Source organism: Suricata suricatta, chromosome 14 (genome assembly GCF_006229205.1).
Source record: "Suricata suricatta isolate VVHF042 chromosome 14, meerkat_22Aug2017_6uvM2_HiC, whole genome shotgun sequence".
In the NCBI taxonomy this organism is placed as follows: Eukaryota; Metazoa; Chordata; class Mammalia; order Carnivora; family Herpestidae; genus Suricata; species Suricata suricatta.
The window spans coordinates 63,698,669-63,718,158 of NC_043713.1; the positions used below are offsets into that span (position 1 = coordinate 63,698,669).

Sequence of the window (19,490 nt, forward strand, 5' to 3'; positions counted from 1 at the left end):
CGAGGGCGAGGGCGAGGGCGAGGGCGAGAAACAGAAATTGAAGGCAATGCCCTGTCAAGAAAAGGGTACTGGGGTTCGATTTTGAGAGTCTACCACTTAAAACTAAACAGATGAGCTTTAGAACATTACATGTCAAGGCATGAAGCCACGGGAATGTTCAAGCTGACAGTTGTACCAGTGTACAAACCCACCACTTTGGAAAAGTGATAAGTAGCATCTAATGACAAGGGACAATTCTACTCCCAGATAAATCGCCAACAGAAATGTGTGTGCATAAAATACACTAAAGAGTGCATAACAGTACTCTAGGTCATAGCAAAACTAAAGACCTCCCAAATGTCCGTCACCAATAGAATGGGTTAAGTGAAAAACAATGGGCTACTACATAAAGCAAGAGAGCAAATAAACCACAGTATATCCCACTAAAGGTGAAGCTCAAGGTTGAACAAAAGAAAAACAGACCAAAAAGACCATGCAGGGACACCTGGGTGGCTCCGTTGGTTCAGCATCTGACTTCAGTGCAGATCATGGTCTCACAGTTCACGAGTTCAAGCCCTGTGTTGGGCTCTGTGCGATCAGGTCAGAGCCTGGAGCCTGCTTCAGATCCTGTGTCTCCCTCTCTCTCTGCCCCTCCCCCACTGACACACTCTCAAAAATAAACAGAAAAAAAAGGACCATGTATACATTGAACTCTTCTGGGGCAAAGTTCAAAAACATGCAACACGAAGCTCTGGTGACAGCAGTTGGGGGGTGGGTAGTAGTTGCATGAGGAGCACAGAGAGCATGAGAAGGAAACAGTCCACTAGTCAAAGATCGTGATCCATTAAATGAGAATCCAGGAGTCCATGTTTACATAAGTAAATAAATACATACTGATATGAGTCGAGAAGAATGGAAAGGTCTTCCTAATAGAAAAACAACTAACAAACACAGAAGAGATGACGAAAGCATAAACAGCACTGACTGGGGAGCACCATGATAAGCACTATTTCAGACACAAATTGTCAACGGACCCCAACTCTGGGGAGTGAAACTTCACCAAGAAGCAGGAAATGTGCATGGTCTCAAAACGTCTTCCCCCAGTTCGTTGATCAATCACAAAGTGTGTGTGTGGGGGGGGTAATCATTTTAAAAATGGGTAAATCCACCCAAGTTTGGGCAGATCAAATGATTCCGTTGAAATTACAAGTCAACATCACATGCTCCGAGACATGAAGAATTGAGAAGAAGACAGCGTCGCTTCTGTGGTAATCCTGCAAGAGCCCCCGACTGGACTCCAGCGACAAAGAAAACAGGCAAACTCCTATGGAGGACTGTTCCCCAAGATAGCCAGCCAGCGCACTTCCAGAACATCAAGACAACAGCAATCTCAAAGGCAGACCAAGACATTTTCCAGATTAAAAGTAGACTGAAAACATATGACCATTAGCTGCCTCAGGGGACTCAGGGCAGCCGGGTGGTTCAGGTCAGTCAGTTAAAAAACGTCCAATTCGTGATTTGGGCTCAGGTCATGATCTCAGTTCGTGGGATCAAACACCATGTCAGACTCAGCACTGGGAGTGAGGAGCCTGCTTGAGATCCTCTTTCTCTCTACCCCTCCCCGACCTGTGTTCTCTTTCAAAAATACATACATTAATTTAAAACAATAAAATAAAATTCTTGGATGCCTCGGGTGCCCCTAGAAGGCCCCGATAATTTGGTTTTCTATAAAGGAGATGGTTGGTAGAATCTGAATTAGGCAGGTAGATGGATGAATGCCTCAGGAAAACACACATACTGTGATTAATGACCCATATGCATAAATGGACATACATGTATATGTTATGTACTTAAGGGGAGGGAAAACAGTGACTTGCAGACAAGGAGGTAGGTAGATGGAAAGAAGAGGGAGAGAGAACGATTATATGAATGTGTTAGAGTGTATTATTTGTGGAATCCAGATGAGGACTATAGAAACATTAGTCCTGTCTTTGCAACTCTTCCTGTAGGTCTGAAATTGCGTTAAAATATAAAGTTAAAGGGAGTAAGTTTTTTAAACATTCAGGAAAATAGACATTGGAAGTTTCAGACTGTTGTGGAACGGTTATTTTAAGAAGGAACACAGTAAGGCTCTCTTTAAAATAATGGGGACAATGTTCCCAGTTGGCATTCCTACTGCAAATGTTTAGTTTTCAGGAACGGGTCATTATTATGGGCAAGATGACTATTTTTTTATTCTTTTCATCTTAAAGTATGGACACAGTCCTAGATTGGTTTCCTTCCTGTAGAGAAAAAAACCCAAAAATGTCCCCATGGCTTGAACACTTATTTTCTGTTTCTGCTTTACTCTTCCAAATCACACATTTATAGGAATTTAATTATTCAAAGACTTCTGCTTCCTCATCATGCCTTGTTTAAAACAGTGAGCTCTAAGCTGTTATCTGTATACACCACAAAGAAAATATGTTCCCCAACTATCTGTAAATTATTGGTAGTGTTACCACCAGTCCACATTGTTTATCTGTGAGATTAACATTTTATTTTAGATATGATATAAACATGCGGCTTGAGGTCTTCTGGACCCCCACCATTATAATGCCACAGCTTTGAAATTGGTTAGCCACATGGCATCACTCCTGTTCACATACATGAATTCCCCCTCTATTCTCGATCTATGGAGATTTCCATTTGCACTTAAAGACAATTTTGCACATAACTGTCAGTCCTTATGTTATTTGGTCCTCCCCTATTGTGTGAAGTGCAGAGGAAGGACTGTAGACATGTTCCCCCCAAACCCATCTGACAGAATACCTTAAAATATTCAAGGGGCTACTCTGAGTAAAAGAGGACACTGTTCTAAAAAAGCAAAGTTAGGACAAATGACAAAGTGGGACCAGATCCCATTCAAGGGATAAAGACATCGTTTTAAGACATTCACACACACACACACACACACACACACACACACACACACACAAGCAGTCTTGAGCTCCTCAGGCAGTTGCTAAGTGAGCAAAGAAATTCCTGTCAAGAGGATTCAAACAACTACCAAGGTTCTTCAACTCTGATCCTAACAAATGGAAATAGGATGCTTTGCTGATTCCCAGTGAAGGCTTCCAGCTGAGGATCTAAGGCTACAACACCAGAGAACAGAACAAAACACAGACCTCAGTCAAGGAGCAGGAAGCAATACACAAAATTTAAGTCCAATAGGATTTCAAAAATAAGACCTTTCATTTGAGAATGTGTATGGCTCATACAAGGCAGGCTTCAGAGTAGCCTAAAAGGCTCCTTGGCAGAAACTAAAGATAGAAGTCTACCCTTTCTGTAAGAGACAATAGGAGAAACATCCTGGTTTCATGCTCAAGAAACAAAGAGTCCTTTAAACATCATCCAGGAGGAGGAAGAAGGAATGCAAGATGAATTAGGGGAAAGAACCCCAGGAACAAACAAAAAAGCTGCCTTAGTAATTTAGATACAACATAATGACAACTTAATCTCAGACACTGGATGGAAAAAAGGTCAGGAAAATTCCTCAGGAAAATACCAAGCACAGGGAACACATGCTGGACCAGAGAGAGATCAAAGACGTCACAGGGTATAGCTGGGGTTAGAGAGTAGGTGAATGTGATTACTATCATCCGCCTTACTTTACACTTATATGGTGGTTTTCAGATTGCGACAATTTTTTCATATTTTTATGTTTATTTTGAGGACGTACGATAAAGAGAGAGAGAGAGAGAGAGAGAGAGAGAGAGAGAGAGAGAACAAACAAGTAGGGGATGGGGCAGAGAGCAAGAGGGAGAGAGAGAATCCTAGGCAGGCTCCAAGGTGTCAGTGTAGAGCCCAATGTGGGATTCAATCCCATGAACCATGAGATCATAATCTAAGCCGAAACCAAGAGTCAGAGGCTTAACCGAATGAGCCATCTAGGAGCCCCTGTGAGATTAAAAAAATAATAATAATAATCCCAAGTCCTCAAGCCTGAAAGAATTAGCATAACATGGTAACATTAGTGGCTAAACTCCAACATTACCTAGCAGCTAAAACCCAAAAGTCTGTATTCAGCTACATGAGAGGGGTAAATTTACATTTGTTGGCTAGTTTTGGAAACCACTGGTAACACCTCAAATCCTTTTTTTTTTTATTTAATAGTTCATTGTGAAATTGGTTTCCATATAACACCCAGTGCTTCTCCACACAAGTGCCCCCCACCATGACCATCACCCTCTTCTCTCCCTCCCCTTCAGTCCACGATTCATTTTCAGTATTCAATAGTCTCTCATGACTTGTGTCCCTCTCTCTCCCCATCTCTCTTTCCCCCTTCCTCTCCCTTAGGTCCCTTAGGTTTCTCCTGTTAGACCTTTGAGTGCAATCATATGGTATCTGTCCTTCTCTACCTGACTTATTTCGCTTAGCATGACACCCTCAAGGTTCATCCACTTTGGTCCATCCATATTTCATTCTTCCTCACTGCCATGTAGTACTCCATCGTGTGTGTGTGTGTGTGTGTGTGTGTGTGTGTGTGTGTGTGTGTATACACCACATCTTGATCCATTTATCAGGTGATGGACATTTAGGCTCTTTCCATGATTTGGCTATAGTAGAAAGTGCCGCTATGAACATTGGGGTACATGTGCTCCTAGGCATCAGCCCTTCTGTATCCTTTGGGTAAATCCCTAGCAGTGCTATTGCTGGGTCATATGGGAGTACTATGGATAGTTTTTTGAGGAACCTCCACACTGTTTTCCAGAGTGGTTGTACCAGTTTACATACCCACCAACAGTGTAGGAGGGTGCCCGTCTCTCCACATCCTCACCAGCATCTAGTCTCTTGATTGGTTCACTTTAGCGACTCACACCAGTGTGGGTTCGTATCTCAGTGTGGTTTTGGTTTGTTTTTCCCTGATGATGAGTGATGCTGAGCATCATTTCATGTATCTGTTGGCCATCTGGATATCCTCTTTGGAGAAGTGTTTGTTCAGGTCATCTGCCCATTTCTTCACTGGATTATTCATTTTTCATGTATGGAGTTTAGTGAGCTCCCTGTATATTTTGGATACAAGCCCTTTATCTCATGCCATTTGCCACTATCTTTTCCCATTCTGTCAGTTGCCTGTTAGTTTTTTTTGATTGTTTCCTTTGCCTTGCAGAAGCTTTTTATCTTGATGAGGTCCCAGTAGTTCATTTTTGTTCTTGATTCCCTTGCCTCTGGGAATGTGTTGAGGAAGACATTGCTGCGATTGAGGTCTAGGAGGCTATTTCCTGCTTTTTCCTCAAGGGTTTTTGTGGTTTCCTGTCTCGCATTCAGATCCTTTATCCATTTTGAGTTTATTTTTGTGAATGGTGTAAGAAAGTGGTCTAATTTCATTTGTCACATTGTTAGTGTCCGTCACATCAACAAAACAAAAGAAAAAAAAAGTATGGTCCTGTTGATAGATGCAGAAAAAGCATTTGACAAAATACAACATCTCTTCTTAATAAAAACCCTCGAGAAAGTCGGGATAGAAGGAACTTACTTAAACATCATAAAAGCCATTTATGAAAAGCCCACAGCCAATGCTATCCTCAATGGGGAAAAACTGAGAGCTTTCCCCTTGAAATCAGGGACACGACAGGGATGTCCACTCTGACCACTGTTGTTCAACATAGTGCTGGAAGTCCTAGCATCAGCAGTCAGACAACAAAAGGAAATAAAAGGCATCAGAATCGGCAAAGGAGTCAAACTTTCCCTTTTCGCAGATGACATGATACTCTACATGGAAAACCTGGCAGACTCCACCAGAAGCCTTCTAGAACTGATCAATGAATTCAGTAAAGTCGCAGGGTACAAAGTCAATGTACAGAAATCTGTTGCATTCTTATACACCAAAAATGAAGCAACAGAAAGAAATCAAGAAACAGATCCCATTGACAATTGCACGAAAAACCATAAAATACCTAGGAATAAACCTAACCAAAGATGTAAAAGACCTGTATGTTGAAAACTATAGAAGATTATGAAGGAAACTGAAGACGACACAAAGGAATGGAAAAACATTCCTTGCCCATGGATTGGAAGAATAAACATTGTTAAAATGTCATTACTACCCAAAGCAATTTACACATTCAATGCAATCCCCCTCAAAGTTGCACCAGCATTCTTCTCAAAGCTAGAACAAACTATTCTCAAAGTCGTATGGAGCCACAAAACCCCCCAAATAGCCAAAGTAATATTGAAGAAAACCAAAACGGGAGGCATGACAATCCCAGACTTTAGCCTCTACTACAAAGCTGTCATCATCAAGACAGTATGGTATTGGCACAAAAACAGACACATGGACCAATGGAATCGAATAGAGAACCCAGAACTGGACCCACAAGCATATGGCCAATTAATCTTTGACAAAGCAGGAAAGAGTATCCAGTGGAAAAAAGACAGCCTCTTCAACACTTCAAATTCAAAAATACATACAAATGTAGTTTTAGGACCATCACTAAGTCAGGTGCGCATATATATAAAATAGACACTTACCATCTGTGTGTTGCCATTCACTTGGGATTCTAAGATGTTTATATAGGATTCGACTGTACCCGCTACCTCAATCCTAGAAAATAAACATTCAAAAGGTAATGAATAGTAAACATGTAACATTTTATGTAATGAAGCATGGTATAAAATAAAACAAGATACAATGTTAAGTCTGGTTCTTCACTTGAAAGTTTGTTCTTAAAAATAAGTCCAATTTTTGGCTTCCTCAACATGTATCCCAATAGCCACACACCATATATCACAAAAGTCTATTTTAATACCTGTTGACTAGACTTTATTTACAAACATTCATTTTGATGCAGTGACAGATTCCTAAAGATACCACTTTCAGATTGCTAACAACTGGTTTTTAAATCAGATGTAATTTCCGCTCTTCTTACTTTTGTGCCTCTCTCATAGATATGCCCATGGTAGGTGTGACTGTCCGTAGGCTGTCTAGCAAGGAATCGGTTGCGGTAGACTTTCCAGGAGGATACAGTACTAGCCAATGATCTAGTGACTTCACATCGAGTAAACGTCCACTTCTGGTTTCTTTTGACCAATCTGCAAATTGTGGATGGGGGTTGAACTAGAAGAGAATTCCAAGACACGTATAAAACATCATTAGAAAAAAATATATATATATATTATTGAAGAGCCTCTCCATTGTAAATGTGTGACACTTCCTGTTGAAACATTGCAATTTTATTTTTTCTTTTTTTCCCCATAATATTTTATTGTCAAATTGGTTTCCATACAACACCCAGTGCTCTTCCCCTCAAGTGCCCTCCTCCATCACCACCACCTCTTTTAAACTCTAATCATGACTAAATTACAGATTTTTCCTTAAGACAGAAATTAGTAATATTGTAATTCAATCATGGGTCATTCTGGACTGTTTTGATTCTAGGTAGTTGACTCAAGGATACCTTTGGAAGATCATTTTGCCATGAGAAATGTCCACAGTGCTAATAAAGACCAAACAGTTTACTGCATGTCCAGCACATTACATGCATTCTCGCTGAACATCTACTTCCTCTCTCGTAGAGAAAAGGACAGGGAACCCAAGAAGAGAAAGTGGTCCCAGTCATGGACCTGACTTAGTTCCTTCGCATTATTAGTCACCTGACCCCAACTAACTAAATGAATAACTGAAACATTTCAAAGTGGTCAACTTTTGAAATAGTCTTACCGCTCTGCATCCTTGAAGAATTCTTACTTCTTTCAGAATTCTTCCTGAAAAGGACAAGAAGTTGGGATCAAATCGCAAATCCCAGAGTTGAAGTTCCCTTTGTGCAGTGCTATGTCTGAAAGTTAAAATTTCCACAAGATCAATCAAACGAAATAAGCAAATGCGAGGATCCATTTATAAAATTCTTCTCTAATCTAAAGATGCCTTCTATTTGTCCTCTGTGCTGACGTGGTATAAAGAAGGTCCCTGGTACCCTGAAACCACGATGTCTCCGCTCTCACATTTGTGCAGGGTCTTAGGATCTTTCTATCATTCTCCCCACACCCCCCCCCCGCCCCAACTTCCCCTAACTTTGCATTGTCAGGAAAAAAAAAATAATAGAGTGGTTCTTGCCAAGATATCCTTCTCCTCCCAACTGTCACTTTTTCATTGGCGAATCTGAGATGCTAAGGGTTCTATGCAGTCTCAACTTCAGGGCATGCATACACACACACACACACACACACACACACACACACACACACACACAGAGAAAAACAACACTTACCTTTGTACAATATTCATGAATCTTTGTAATTCATGGTGCCGTTTTTCTGGATCCAACCTTGTGTGCATAGCCAAGTCTCTCATCACTCTGTAGTTTTTACGCATTTTGTCTGTTAGACCTTTACAAAAAAATTGAAAAGATCTAGCTCAACCAGCAAGAATAGATTTACACGAGAGAAGCCTTGACGGCTGTTATCTGGAAGAGGAAGAACCGGCAGAGAGAATGCAGCTCTGGGTCCTACGGAGTATTATGAAAAGCCGGCACTTCTCCATCATAACATTGGGGGCTTGGAAGGGGTGGTCTTCTCTGAAGACTGCGTAAATCTGTAGTACCTGTCAGGTTGCACAGCTGAGGAACCAGCATTATAGGCTCATGGGGCGTGTCCTGTTGGCTCTTTTTCCACTTGCCTTTGCTGACCAAAAGTGGCTGAGTTAGGTCAGTGACCAGTAGATCATATTGCTGTTCAACAGAAACAAGAAAGGACACTGGTGTAACTATCAGCGAAGCCTTAGCAGTCACATAAATAGGCACAGAAGTGCGTTTGGGATTCACCAGCAGGCCTTAGGGTGTGCTGGTATAGATATGGTTTGCCCAGGTTTAAGAATGCATTAAAGATACTCGTTATATTCTTAGTTCAAATGTCCCACAGATGGCCTCTTTTTTTCCTCTGTCACACGTGGCCAAGGAAGGCACGATTCTCAGACACTATATTGGGGTCATCAGACAATCCTTTCACTACATATACATAGACACATGACAGACTCCTAGCATCTGGATTTCTGACTACGGTATGGTCTTAAAAATTCCTAAAACATAATGGATAACTTTCAAGAGGATTCTCCAACTAACAGGGGTGGGGCGTGGGGCAACAAACCCAGTCAACTGTTTAGAGTTGCAATTCCACATCTATTCGGAATAGGACTCCTGCGTCCTTTCCCCGAAACTCTCAGTCCCTGCTTCCAGGAGGAAGAGCTATTTGCTAAGACAGCCTACCCCTGGGCTGCAATTTCTGGACCACCAAGTGCCTTTACTCTCCAACACAAAGCGATGATTCTTCATAGATCCTTCCAGGCCCATCAGCGAGATCATCATCAGTAATCAATTAGCCACGTGAATTCTGGTATTACCTGCCAAACACCCTGAGAACGTCAAAGGAGTTCCCACCCGAGACAAGACGTCAAATCCGGGCTCCTGTCTGTTTTGCTCTTAAGCTGAACTATTACTTTTAGTTCTCATGGTCTCGTTGCAGACTCTATATAGGTTTTTCACCCTTAAAGTGGTCTTTAGTTATTGGAAAGACAGCTGGGATTCATCCCCATTTCCCTGGTTCTAGAGTCTTAAGGCCAGAGCTTGTGCAGGCATGTACATGCGTGTAGAATCCTGGCATCATTGTAGGGCCTCATTTATAAAAGCCTTTGCATGAGCTATTCTTCCTGTCGGAAACTTTGGGAAACACATCTCTCATTTTCCACAGCTGTCATGCAACCTCCTAGAAGCATCTCCTCCCCCATCAACTTCTGCCCCTAAAGAGGGGTTCTGTGGTCCTTCTTTGCATTATTATGAAATCCTTTTTGAAGGCCAGGCTCATCTATGGATTCCAGGATTTTTCTAGATCTCATGACAACTACACTGCCATCTGCTATTAGACTGAGTTCCCACCAGGGCATTCCAAGATGGCCCAAGTCATTTCAATTTTTTCAGCCCCTCTGGGTTTTTTTTTTTCCTCAGATAAGCCTGCTGAAACCACAATCTTATGTTTCTTTTACATCCAAGGCTCCTGTCTATCGACTTGAGTCAAGAAGGTACTTTACCTTCATGTGACAAAGCATCTCTCTCAGATTTTCCCAAACCCACTGCTCTGTGATGTCAGAGTGTGTGAATTAACGATTACAACCTATATATATTTGAACTTCTACTATGTGCTCATCGTGGTATAAAGTAGAAGAGATATTTACAAGGAACAAAACCAACATTGTCCTGCCCTGGTGGAACTCTGTCTAGGGGAGGGTAGAGATGCCTAAAATAACCACCCAGATACAGAATTACAAATTGGGATAGATTCTATGACATGCAAGGGCACAACAGAACAGGGGCCCCCACAGAGGCCTGAGATTGCAGGTTGGTGACGGGCAGATGTTCTCAGAATAGCCAGCATGGCTCTTCTCCATCAGTGCCCTTTGAGGTCAAATTTGGAGAATGAACAAGCAAATATCAGCCTCATAGCTCCATTTGCCACCTCCATCAGAGCCTAGATCAACCCAATAATCCCCACTCTCCTCACACCGACTCCCCCACTGCAGGAAAGGACACTGGCATCCACTTCCTTCCTACCTCTCCCACCCTAATTCCGGTCACCATTATCATGGACCTAAAGTGACTTAGCCACCTCCTCACTGGTGTCCCTGCCTCCCTTTTTACCCACATACAGCCCATTCCTTATAGATTTTACAGATGTATATCTAATTACATCTAATTCATCCATCTGTATAATGACACTTGACAATAAAATCTGATTTGCCTCAGTGGACAGAACTTTATACAACGTAACCCCCACCTCATCCTCGGATTTCATATCCTATAACCCAAAAATGTCCTACCCACAATCATGTGTACTTCCTCACAGAATAATCTAGCCTTGTCACAGAATAATCTAGCCTGGATACATCTTGACCATCTGGAAAATGGGGTCTTTCTTCTTCTCCCTGATCTGCACACAGCTTGCTCCTTTCAGACATCCACATACCAGCTTCTCAGAGCTTTCCATGACCACCTACTCTTGAGGCCCCCTGTCCAGAATACCTCTCATTTTAATTATCGGGATGGATCCCTCAATCTGAGAGCAGGGTTCCTGTTTGTGGTCCCTTCCTGCCATAAGAAGGCAAGTTCCTTAAGAACAGAGGACTCAGTGGTCTTACCAGTGTATACCCAAGATGTGTAATGGGCACTCATTAAATGCTTTTTCGGACCAAATGAACAAGAGCTAAGTGTGAAGTACAAGTGAGGATAATGTAATAGCACAATCACGTGGAAGGGATGATGCCAGAGGGCTGTTGAGCTTCCGTGGTTCCAAGTAGGCATGTTTTGGATTCCAGTATAAAAATACAAGTGGTGTTTAAATATATATTATATATTTATAAGTCCTTTCCATTTGCTACAGATATCTGTAACTCCTTTCTCTCATCTGCCAAGGCTAGAAAACTAATCTTGTTAGCTAGTGTATCTTTGTGCAACAAGCTAAGTTTACATATTTCTTTGTGAACAAAGATGGTGAATCCATGAGTTACGAGATTTAGCACATAACTGACATCCTTTCAGATGGTAATTGGTCATTTTTTTCCTTCTTTTTGAACCAAGTTCTTTAGGGCCCACACTCCTATATAAACAAAGTGTTCGTATATAAAGTCTTACCATGTTTTATCTTCTACCGAATAATCCATCAACACATTAAAAACTACCACAGCCACTTCTAAGAACCGCAGGAGAGGCCATATTGAAGCCATTCTAGTTATGTCACATTGCCCTATGTATGAGGCATCGAATGCATGGAGAATAGAGCTGTCAAGTTACAATTCCTTTGAGGAGCAATCTTATAATAGAGATAGATAGATTAGATAGATTAGATAGATTAGATAGATTAGATAGATTAGATAGATTAGATAGATTAGATAGATTAGATAGATTAGATAGATTAGATAGATTAGATAGATTAGATAGATAGATATAGACTATAAGTAGATAATTATATATTAGTTAGGATGTATAAGCTAATATATAGGACTATATATTACACATATATTATTGTGAGACATATTCAACTACATAACAAGGAAAAAAATGAGATTTAAATACATTGGAAGAAAGGAGATTACATACCTCCTTGTAGTAGTCTACAAAGCTGATTTCCTCACCACCCGATTTCTTAAATGTACTTCTGGGAGTCTCCTCCCAATTAATAGCATCCACTCGATAGGTTCTGTTGTTATACCTGTGGAAGAATCCAAACAGCATTATTCTTAACATATTCATGGCATGGGGTCATGTAAGAAGAGGCTTTAAATCCTACAAGTAATTGCAAGATATATCTAGTTTATTAAATTCATATAATATACAATTCACCTATGTAAGGGGTACAACCCAGTGGTTTTACTATATTCAGAGTCGTAAATCTTATACATTAGCCTACCCGCCCTATTTCATGTGAATTGGATGATGTAATATGTGAGCTTTCCGGACAGCCTTCTTTCATTCAACTTACTATTCTTCAAGGTTCCTCCACACTGTCGCATGTATTGGTACTTCATTAGTCTTTTTTTACCAAATGTTTTCTAGATCTACATTTTTATTTATCCATTTGTCAGTTGATGAACATTTGAGTTAACACCTTTGAGCTATAATGAATAAAGAGGTTTGGACATTCATGTATCACTTCTGGTAGACCTAAGTTTTCATTTCTCTTGGGTATAAAACTAGGAATAGACGTGCTGGATCCTATGGTAACACTATATTTAGCATATTGAGAAAACGCCATACTGTTTTCCAAAGAGACCACACCATTTTACATTTCTACCAACAGTGTTTGAGGCTTGGTTCCAACTTTTTCACATCCTTGCCAATACTTAATCTCTGCTTTGTTAAATTTAGCCATCTTAGGGAGAATGAAGTGGCATTTCACTGTGGTTTTACTTGGCATTTCCCTGATGGCCAATAATATGGAGTATCTTTTCATGTCATTATTCGTCATTTGTATATTTCCTTTGGAAGCCTGTCTATTCAGAACCTTTGCCCATTTTTTGAAAGTTGGGTTAAAAAAAAGTAGAACTTAGATTGTCTTTTAATTATTGATTTTTAAGCATTTCTTACATATGTAGGTACAAGTTATTTAGGAGATATGAAATTTGCACTTGTTCTCTCATTCTGTCCCCTTTTTTTCATTTCTTTTACTTTGAAGAATGAGAGTTTTTAATTTGGTCAAGTACATTTTATATTTTCCTTTTATCACCCCTTCTCTGTTGGCATTTTATCTAAAAAGGTTTTTCCTAACCCAAAGTCAAGAAAGTTTACTCCTAGGGTTTCTAAGCATTTTATACTTTTAAGTCTTAATTTAGGTCAATTTTGAGTTAATTTGGGGTTAAATTGGAGTGAATTTTGTATATTCTGTGAGGAAGGGCCAGGTGCATATCCAGTGGCCCCAGCAATATTTGTGGAAAAGGGTATTCCTTCCCTAAGTAAGCATCTTGAAACTCTTGAAGATCCATAGCCTATAAATGTAGTGTTAACTCCAGGATTCTCAATTCTAGCCCATTGATTTTTAGGTCTATCCTCATACCAGAATCCCACTCTCCTAATTACTAGAGCTTTGTACTAAATTTAGAAATTGGGAAGCAGGAGTCCTCAACTTTACTCCTAAGATGATGCTGGCCCAGTAGCTTTACATCGACACCCTTCAGCTTAAAATGTCTAGTCTAGAGGAAGATTAAAAGTAAAACACTTCCTTTTAGGGGAAACTTGCTAATGGATTATAATTAAGCTCCGAGTTTTAGATACAAGGCAAGAGAAAAGAAAGAAGACATTTGGAAGCAGCATAAGTTGTTACATGTGAGAGGATTCCGAGCAGACGACTGAGTCAGAATCAGTAATCACAAGAACAAAGCCTACAACTGAAACGTATCCTTCTCTTGTGCCAAATAGCCAGATGAGAAAAGCATGGATGGCTTTCTACCATTTTCATGCTATTTCAGCTTCTGAACTTTAACATTTAGTGATTCAAAAACTATAGGGCCATCTCTTATGGGGAGATAAACGTTCTCAAAGTGATTGGATAGGTTTTCAAAAAACAGACTTACAGGACACCTAGGTGGCTCAGTTGGCTAAGCACCCGACTTCAGCTCAGGTCACTAGCTCATGGTTCGTGGGTTCAAGCCCTCCATCAGGCTCTGTGCGGACCGTGCAGAGCCTGGAGCCTGCTTCGAATTCTGTGTTTCCCTCTTCTTCTGCCCCTCTGCCCCCCTCCTCCAAAATCAACATTAAAAGGTTAAAAAACAGAAAAAGCAGACTTACTTTGTAAAAACAATTTGTCCAACTAATTCTTTAGTAATTTCCGCAGCATCTTTTCTTCGGGATTTGCTATCAACATGCGTTATTAGATCATAAGCAGTTTGCATTCGGAGCAGTTTATGGTTCACATCAGCACAGAGGGTAATGCTGGTTTCATACTCAAGAATAGAAGTGACATATCCAGGCCAGATTTCCAGACTGCAAACAGAATATGGTAGACACAAGGGTCAAATCCAAGCTTTGAACAAAAAAGCAAGTGTCCCAGGGTTGAAACTTGGGGTCTAAACTTGGTGCTGAGGAGTCAAGCAGTTTCAGTTTCTCATGTTTAGTAAGAATTAGTCTTTTGAAGGACCTTTCCGGGGCTCCTGGGTGGTTCAGTCGGTTAAGCCTCTGACTTCGGCTCAGGTCATGATCTCACGTTCATGGTTTCGAGCCCCATGTCAGGCTCTGTGCTGACAGCTCAGAGCCTGGAGCCTGCTTCGGATTCTGTGTCTCCCTCTCTCTCTGCCCCTCCCCGCTCATGTTCTGTCTCTGTCTCAAAAAACAAATAAAACATTAAAAAAAAGATTAAAAATAAAAGGACCTTTCCAATAGAGATTTACCTGATGTGCTAGTTAAAATGGATATACTATCTTCATTAAACCATTTTATTACCAACCACAGGCTCACATGCCTATATCCACGTGTATATATATATGTATGTGTGTGTGTGTGTGTGTGTGTGTGTGAGAATATATAGGATATAGGTGTGAAATTATGAACATATGCATTGTACACATATATGTACATGTAGATGCAATTACTATGATTCAAAGTATTTGAGAGAAGTTTGTTACCCAGGTTTTAGAGGATTATTTAGACTCCTTACAAGGTTTATATAACTACTGACTATCTCAAGGTTTATGCCTGTCACTCTAGGACTTTTGTCTTTGTTTCAAATATACACTAAAGTGTAACTGAATCATTCATGGCCAGTGGGTACCATCGAAAAGACCATCACTTATAAATCCTACTGCTTCAAGTGACAGGAACTTTAAAGCCGCTATGGTTAGGTCTGTAGGACGTGAAAACTTTCCACTGTATACTTATGATTGAAGAACTCGGTGGCCTCATTCTCGTTGTAATAGTTGCGACCAACTTGCGTCAAATCCATCATCCTCAAAATTCTAGAAATTGGAAGAACAGATTTCGTTGAAACTGCAGTGAGTATTATTAAGCATTTAGTAACATACACGGGGTCGCACTGGGGAAAGAAATCCATCAGTGACTTTGTTTTGCAAACAATTAACAGATAGTGCCTGACACAGGTAAATGACACTGTGAGGTAGACACAATGGCCCCTTGAACCTCCATTTTCCCCTCCTGTCCATAATATACAAGAAAGGGCCACAGGAAGGTCATTAGAATGTCCTTCATGCCCAGAAATGAACCGAAAACTCTGTGAAGACTATGTGCCTCCAATTTTAATTCTGAATATTTGTGCCATCACCGTGAGTTTAGAACAGAAAACAAATGTGTATTTACTTCAGGGAGAACGAGGCGCAGCTGTGCGCGGTGGACATCTGGCTCTCCCTAGGCAGGGAGCAGGCTTGGGACATAGGGGCCGGCGGGGAAAGTACTAACAAGGAGCCACAGAACTCAAACACGTCTGGGTGAGGGTCAAGTGCCATTTCATGTCAAAGAGCCTTTGCCTTCCCAGCACAGGAGGCTTCGAGAACACAAAACTCTAGAACCAAACATCTATGTGCAGTGCCACTGACACACTCACATGCAACCACATCTCGAGGAAGCTACAGCTTACGAACACACTTTCTAAAGAGAATGTTGTAGTAACGTAAGCAGTCCACTGCGGTGGGCCTGAGTTCACTGCAGAATTCAATGGTGATCTTCACAATCTGGCTGTCCCACCGGCTGACCAGTTCGGTTTTCTGAGGTGAAGAAAAAACAGACAAGGCCTAGTGCTCCTTCCAAGGAGAGTAGGCTCGTTACTGGACCACACACAAGTCACCAGGTCACGTGGGTGTCCGGCCGGAGCACTCTTAGTCTCCAGAGACACATGCAGGTAGAAACAGGATTTGGGAGACCAAAATGAGGAGTCAGAATTAAATATTTACAATGACATTTTTAAATTAAACTTAGTCTAGCCCCTGTTAATTATTCATTTGGAAAATTAATATAGAAGTTTATTGAAGTGGGACACCTGGATGGCTCAGTCAGTTAAGTGTCCGACTTCAGCTCAGGTCATGACCTCACGACTTGTAGGATCAGGATTTGTGCCGACAGTTCAGAGCCTAGAGCCAGCTTCGGGATTCTGGTGTCTCTCTCTTTCTCTGCCCCTTCCCTGCTCACACACTCTCTCTCTTTCTCAAAAAATAACCATATAAAAAGTTTATTGAAGAGAGGCACCTGGGAGGCTCAGTCAGTTGAGCCTCTGGCTCTTGATTTTGGCTCAGGTTATGACCTCACAGTTACAGAGTTTGAGCCCCACCTCAGACTCTGTGCTGAGCATGGAAGCTGCTTAGGATTCTCTCTCTGCCCCTCTCCCAATTGCTCACACTCAAAAAAAAAAATCAAATTAAGGAAATGAAATTGAATAAAATATTTAAGTCCTTCTAGTTCCCCCCCCCCCAAAGTTCTGGAACAAGAAATAAAAACTAACTTATTCAATACTTCATCAGCATTTGAGCCCTATTTCCATTGAAAAGGTAAATATATATATATTATTCTTAAATTCATTTTAACTACTGAAACGAGGCATGAGGGAACATCAGTGATAACCAAACATGGCATACGGGTTTTGTTACGAGTCCTATGGGCAAGAGATCTTCAAGAGGTCTCCGTAATGGTATGTTTTCTAGAACACAGGTAGAACGCGAGAGACATAAAGAACGAAGGTCAAGAAAATGTCCACTAACAGGAGTGCATGCATGGCTCAGTTGGTTAAGCGCCTGACTCTTGACTTCAGCTTAGGTCAGGATCTCGCAGTTTCTGGTTTGAGCCCTGTGGCTCTGCAGTCCGTGCAGAGCCTGCTTGGGATCCTCTGTCTCCCTCACTCTGCCCCTCCCCTGCACACCCCTTCTCTCTCTCAAAATAGGTAAATAAACTTAAAAGAAAATGTCCAAGGATAATACTGAACCTGATTTCGTAGTCTATGAGGTAGTAATAACGAGTTCCCATCAAATATGTGACATTCTCCAATTATCTGTTTATGCTGGCAAAGCAATTCTGTACGAACTTTTCCATCTTCAACCTCTGGCATGTAATCAATGTTGTACTTATACGTGATGAGTTCAGGGCGAGAGGTCACTCGGAAATGGTTGGTGAATAGCTTTACCACTCTACCCTGCGTGCCTGCAAAAACCAAGTCACATGTCAATAATGAGACAAGTTGACCAATTTCACCCACAACAACGTAGACACCATGATCTTGAGAGCCAAAGTTAGCTTTAACAAAAGACATTAGCCACCAATAACATGAACATTTACAAACACTTGATGCCCAGAACATGTACCATCCATTGAGAGGAATCCTCACACAAGCATACCATTACAGTTAAAATAGAAGATTAAAATATTTAACAATAATAAGAGATCAAAAGAAAACCTTTTTTAACGCAAAGCTTCCAAAAGGGAAGTGAGGAGGGGGGGCCGCTGTTCGTAAAAATCTTTAGCATTAAAAAAAAAAAAAAAAAAAAAAAAAAAGGACTCAGCACAACCAAAGACCTGGGTCACTTGATCTAAGTTGCTATAAAAGGAACAGAAAAATGGGGAGAGTACAGCCAGGTCTCTAAAATAGGTCTTTATTTCTGAAAGGGGGATGTTATTACAACAGGAGAAAATAGGTGGGCGCCTCCACTCACATGAGGGGGTGAAGCTTGTTAGACTCTCGAACACAAACGAACCTCTGGACAAGATCAACACAAACACTCTCCTGACACGGGGGGGGGGGGGGGGGGGGTTCAAGGCCAGCCTACCTGTCGTGGAGTCTCTCACGTGATCTAAGTACTGTCGGGTATTCACCACCTGGTCTTGAAAAATGGCTCCAAGGCCCCTTTTCCCCTTCAGCGACATTGCCTGCAATCCAGCCCCCAGCTGAAGTTCCTCTACGCAGAAAGAAATGAGAAAGCCATGAATTTTATATGATAAAAAACAGAAATGGAAACAAAGGGCAATGTTTAAGTAAAAGTTAATTTGAGGTCGTTGGAGGTTTGAAAAGAGGATTGTCAAAAGTTCCAAACCCAGGATTTCAGTAATGGATCATCAGAACAGAGAGAATGTTACCCAGAAGCCTTTCCCAACAAGACCCCATTCCATGTCCGTGGCTACCCTAGCACCACATTCATTGCTGCTAGGATATTTATCTTGTCTCATCTGATGTTTGTTCAGAGTGCAAGCTTCTTCAAATCAGAAACTTGGTCCCTGCTCTGTCTTCTTTATAGGCTAATCACCTGATACCACAGTGCCCTCTAGTGGGCATCCGAAAATGCTAACTGAATGAAGAGTCCTTAAAAAAAAAAAAAAAATCCAACAGAGGTGTTTGAGTGGCTCCTCAGGAATGGGTTAAGATCAGGACTCTTGCTTTCAGCTCAGGTTGTAAATTTCAGTTCCTGAGTTCAAGCCCTGCATCAGGGTTCTGTGCTGACAGCACGGAATCCACTTGGGATTCTCTCTACCCCACCCCTGCTCTTGCTCTGTCTCTCTAAACAAACTAAAAAAAGTATTTTCGTAATGACATTTTCACAAGGTTTATTCTCCTGATCCATGACTCTTGGGACCTCATCAAGATAAAAAGCTCCTGACTGAAAAGGAAACAATCAAGAAAACTAATAGGCAACCGACAGAATGGGAAAAGACAGTTGCAAATGACATATCAGATAAAGGGCTAATATCGAAAATGTACAAGGAACTCACCAAACTCCACACCCACAAAACAAATAACCCAGTGAAGAAATGGGCAGAAGACATGAACAGACACTTCTCCAGAGAGGACATCCAGATGGCCTACAGACACATAAAACGATGCTCAACATCACTCATCATCAGGGAAACACAAATCAAAACCACACTGAGATACCACCTCACGCCAGTCAGAGTGGCTAAAATGAACAAACCAAGAGACTATAGATGCTGGTGAGGGTGTGGAGAGACGGGCACCCTCCTACACTGTTGGTGGGAATGTAAACTGGTGCAGCCGCTCTGGAAAACAGT

The 19,490-nt window shown here is 41.2% G+C and overlaps 1 protein-coding gene across 1 annotated transcript in view; it reads right to left on the bottom strand.

Annotated features, from left to right (window-relative positions):
* The window catches only part of PIWIL3 (piwi like RNA-mediated gene silencing 3), a 32,570-nt gene that overhangs the window by 8,122 nt on the left and 4,958 nt on the right, over nucleotides 1-19,490 (bottom strand). The window contains exons 3-14 of the mRNA XM_029921597.1: nucleotides 18,257-18,385; nucleotides 17,419-17,633; nucleotides 16,092-16,210; nucleotides 15,368-15,448; nucleotides 14,570-14,575; nucleotides 14,286-14,480; nucleotides 12,102-12,213; nucleotides 8,561-8,687; nucleotides 8,229-8,346; nucleotides 7,709-7,796; nucleotides 6,891-6,970; nucleotides 6,493-6,565 (exon numbers count right to left, since the gene is read on the bottom strand). Coding sequence (XP_029777457.1) covers nucleotides 6,493-6,565; nucleotides 6,891-6,970; nucleotides 7,709-7,796; nucleotides 8,229-8,346; nucleotides 8,561-8,687; nucleotides 12,102-12,213; nucleotides 14,286-14,480; nucleotides 14,570-14,575; nucleotides 15,368-15,448; nucleotides 16,092-16,210; nucleotides 17,419-17,633; nucleotides 18,257-18,353 — 1,311 coding nt within the window. The 5' untranslated portion in view covers nucleotides 18,354-18,385. The remainder of the gene's footprint in view (nucleotides 1-6,492; nucleotides 6,566-6,890; nucleotides 6,971-7,708; nucleotides 7,797-8,228; nucleotides 8,347-8,560; nucleotides 8,688-12,101; nucleotides 12,214-14,285; nucleotides 14,481-14,569; nucleotides 14,576-15,367; nucleotides 15,449-16,091; nucleotides 16,211-17,418; nucleotides 17,634-18,256; nucleotides 18,386-19,490) is intronic.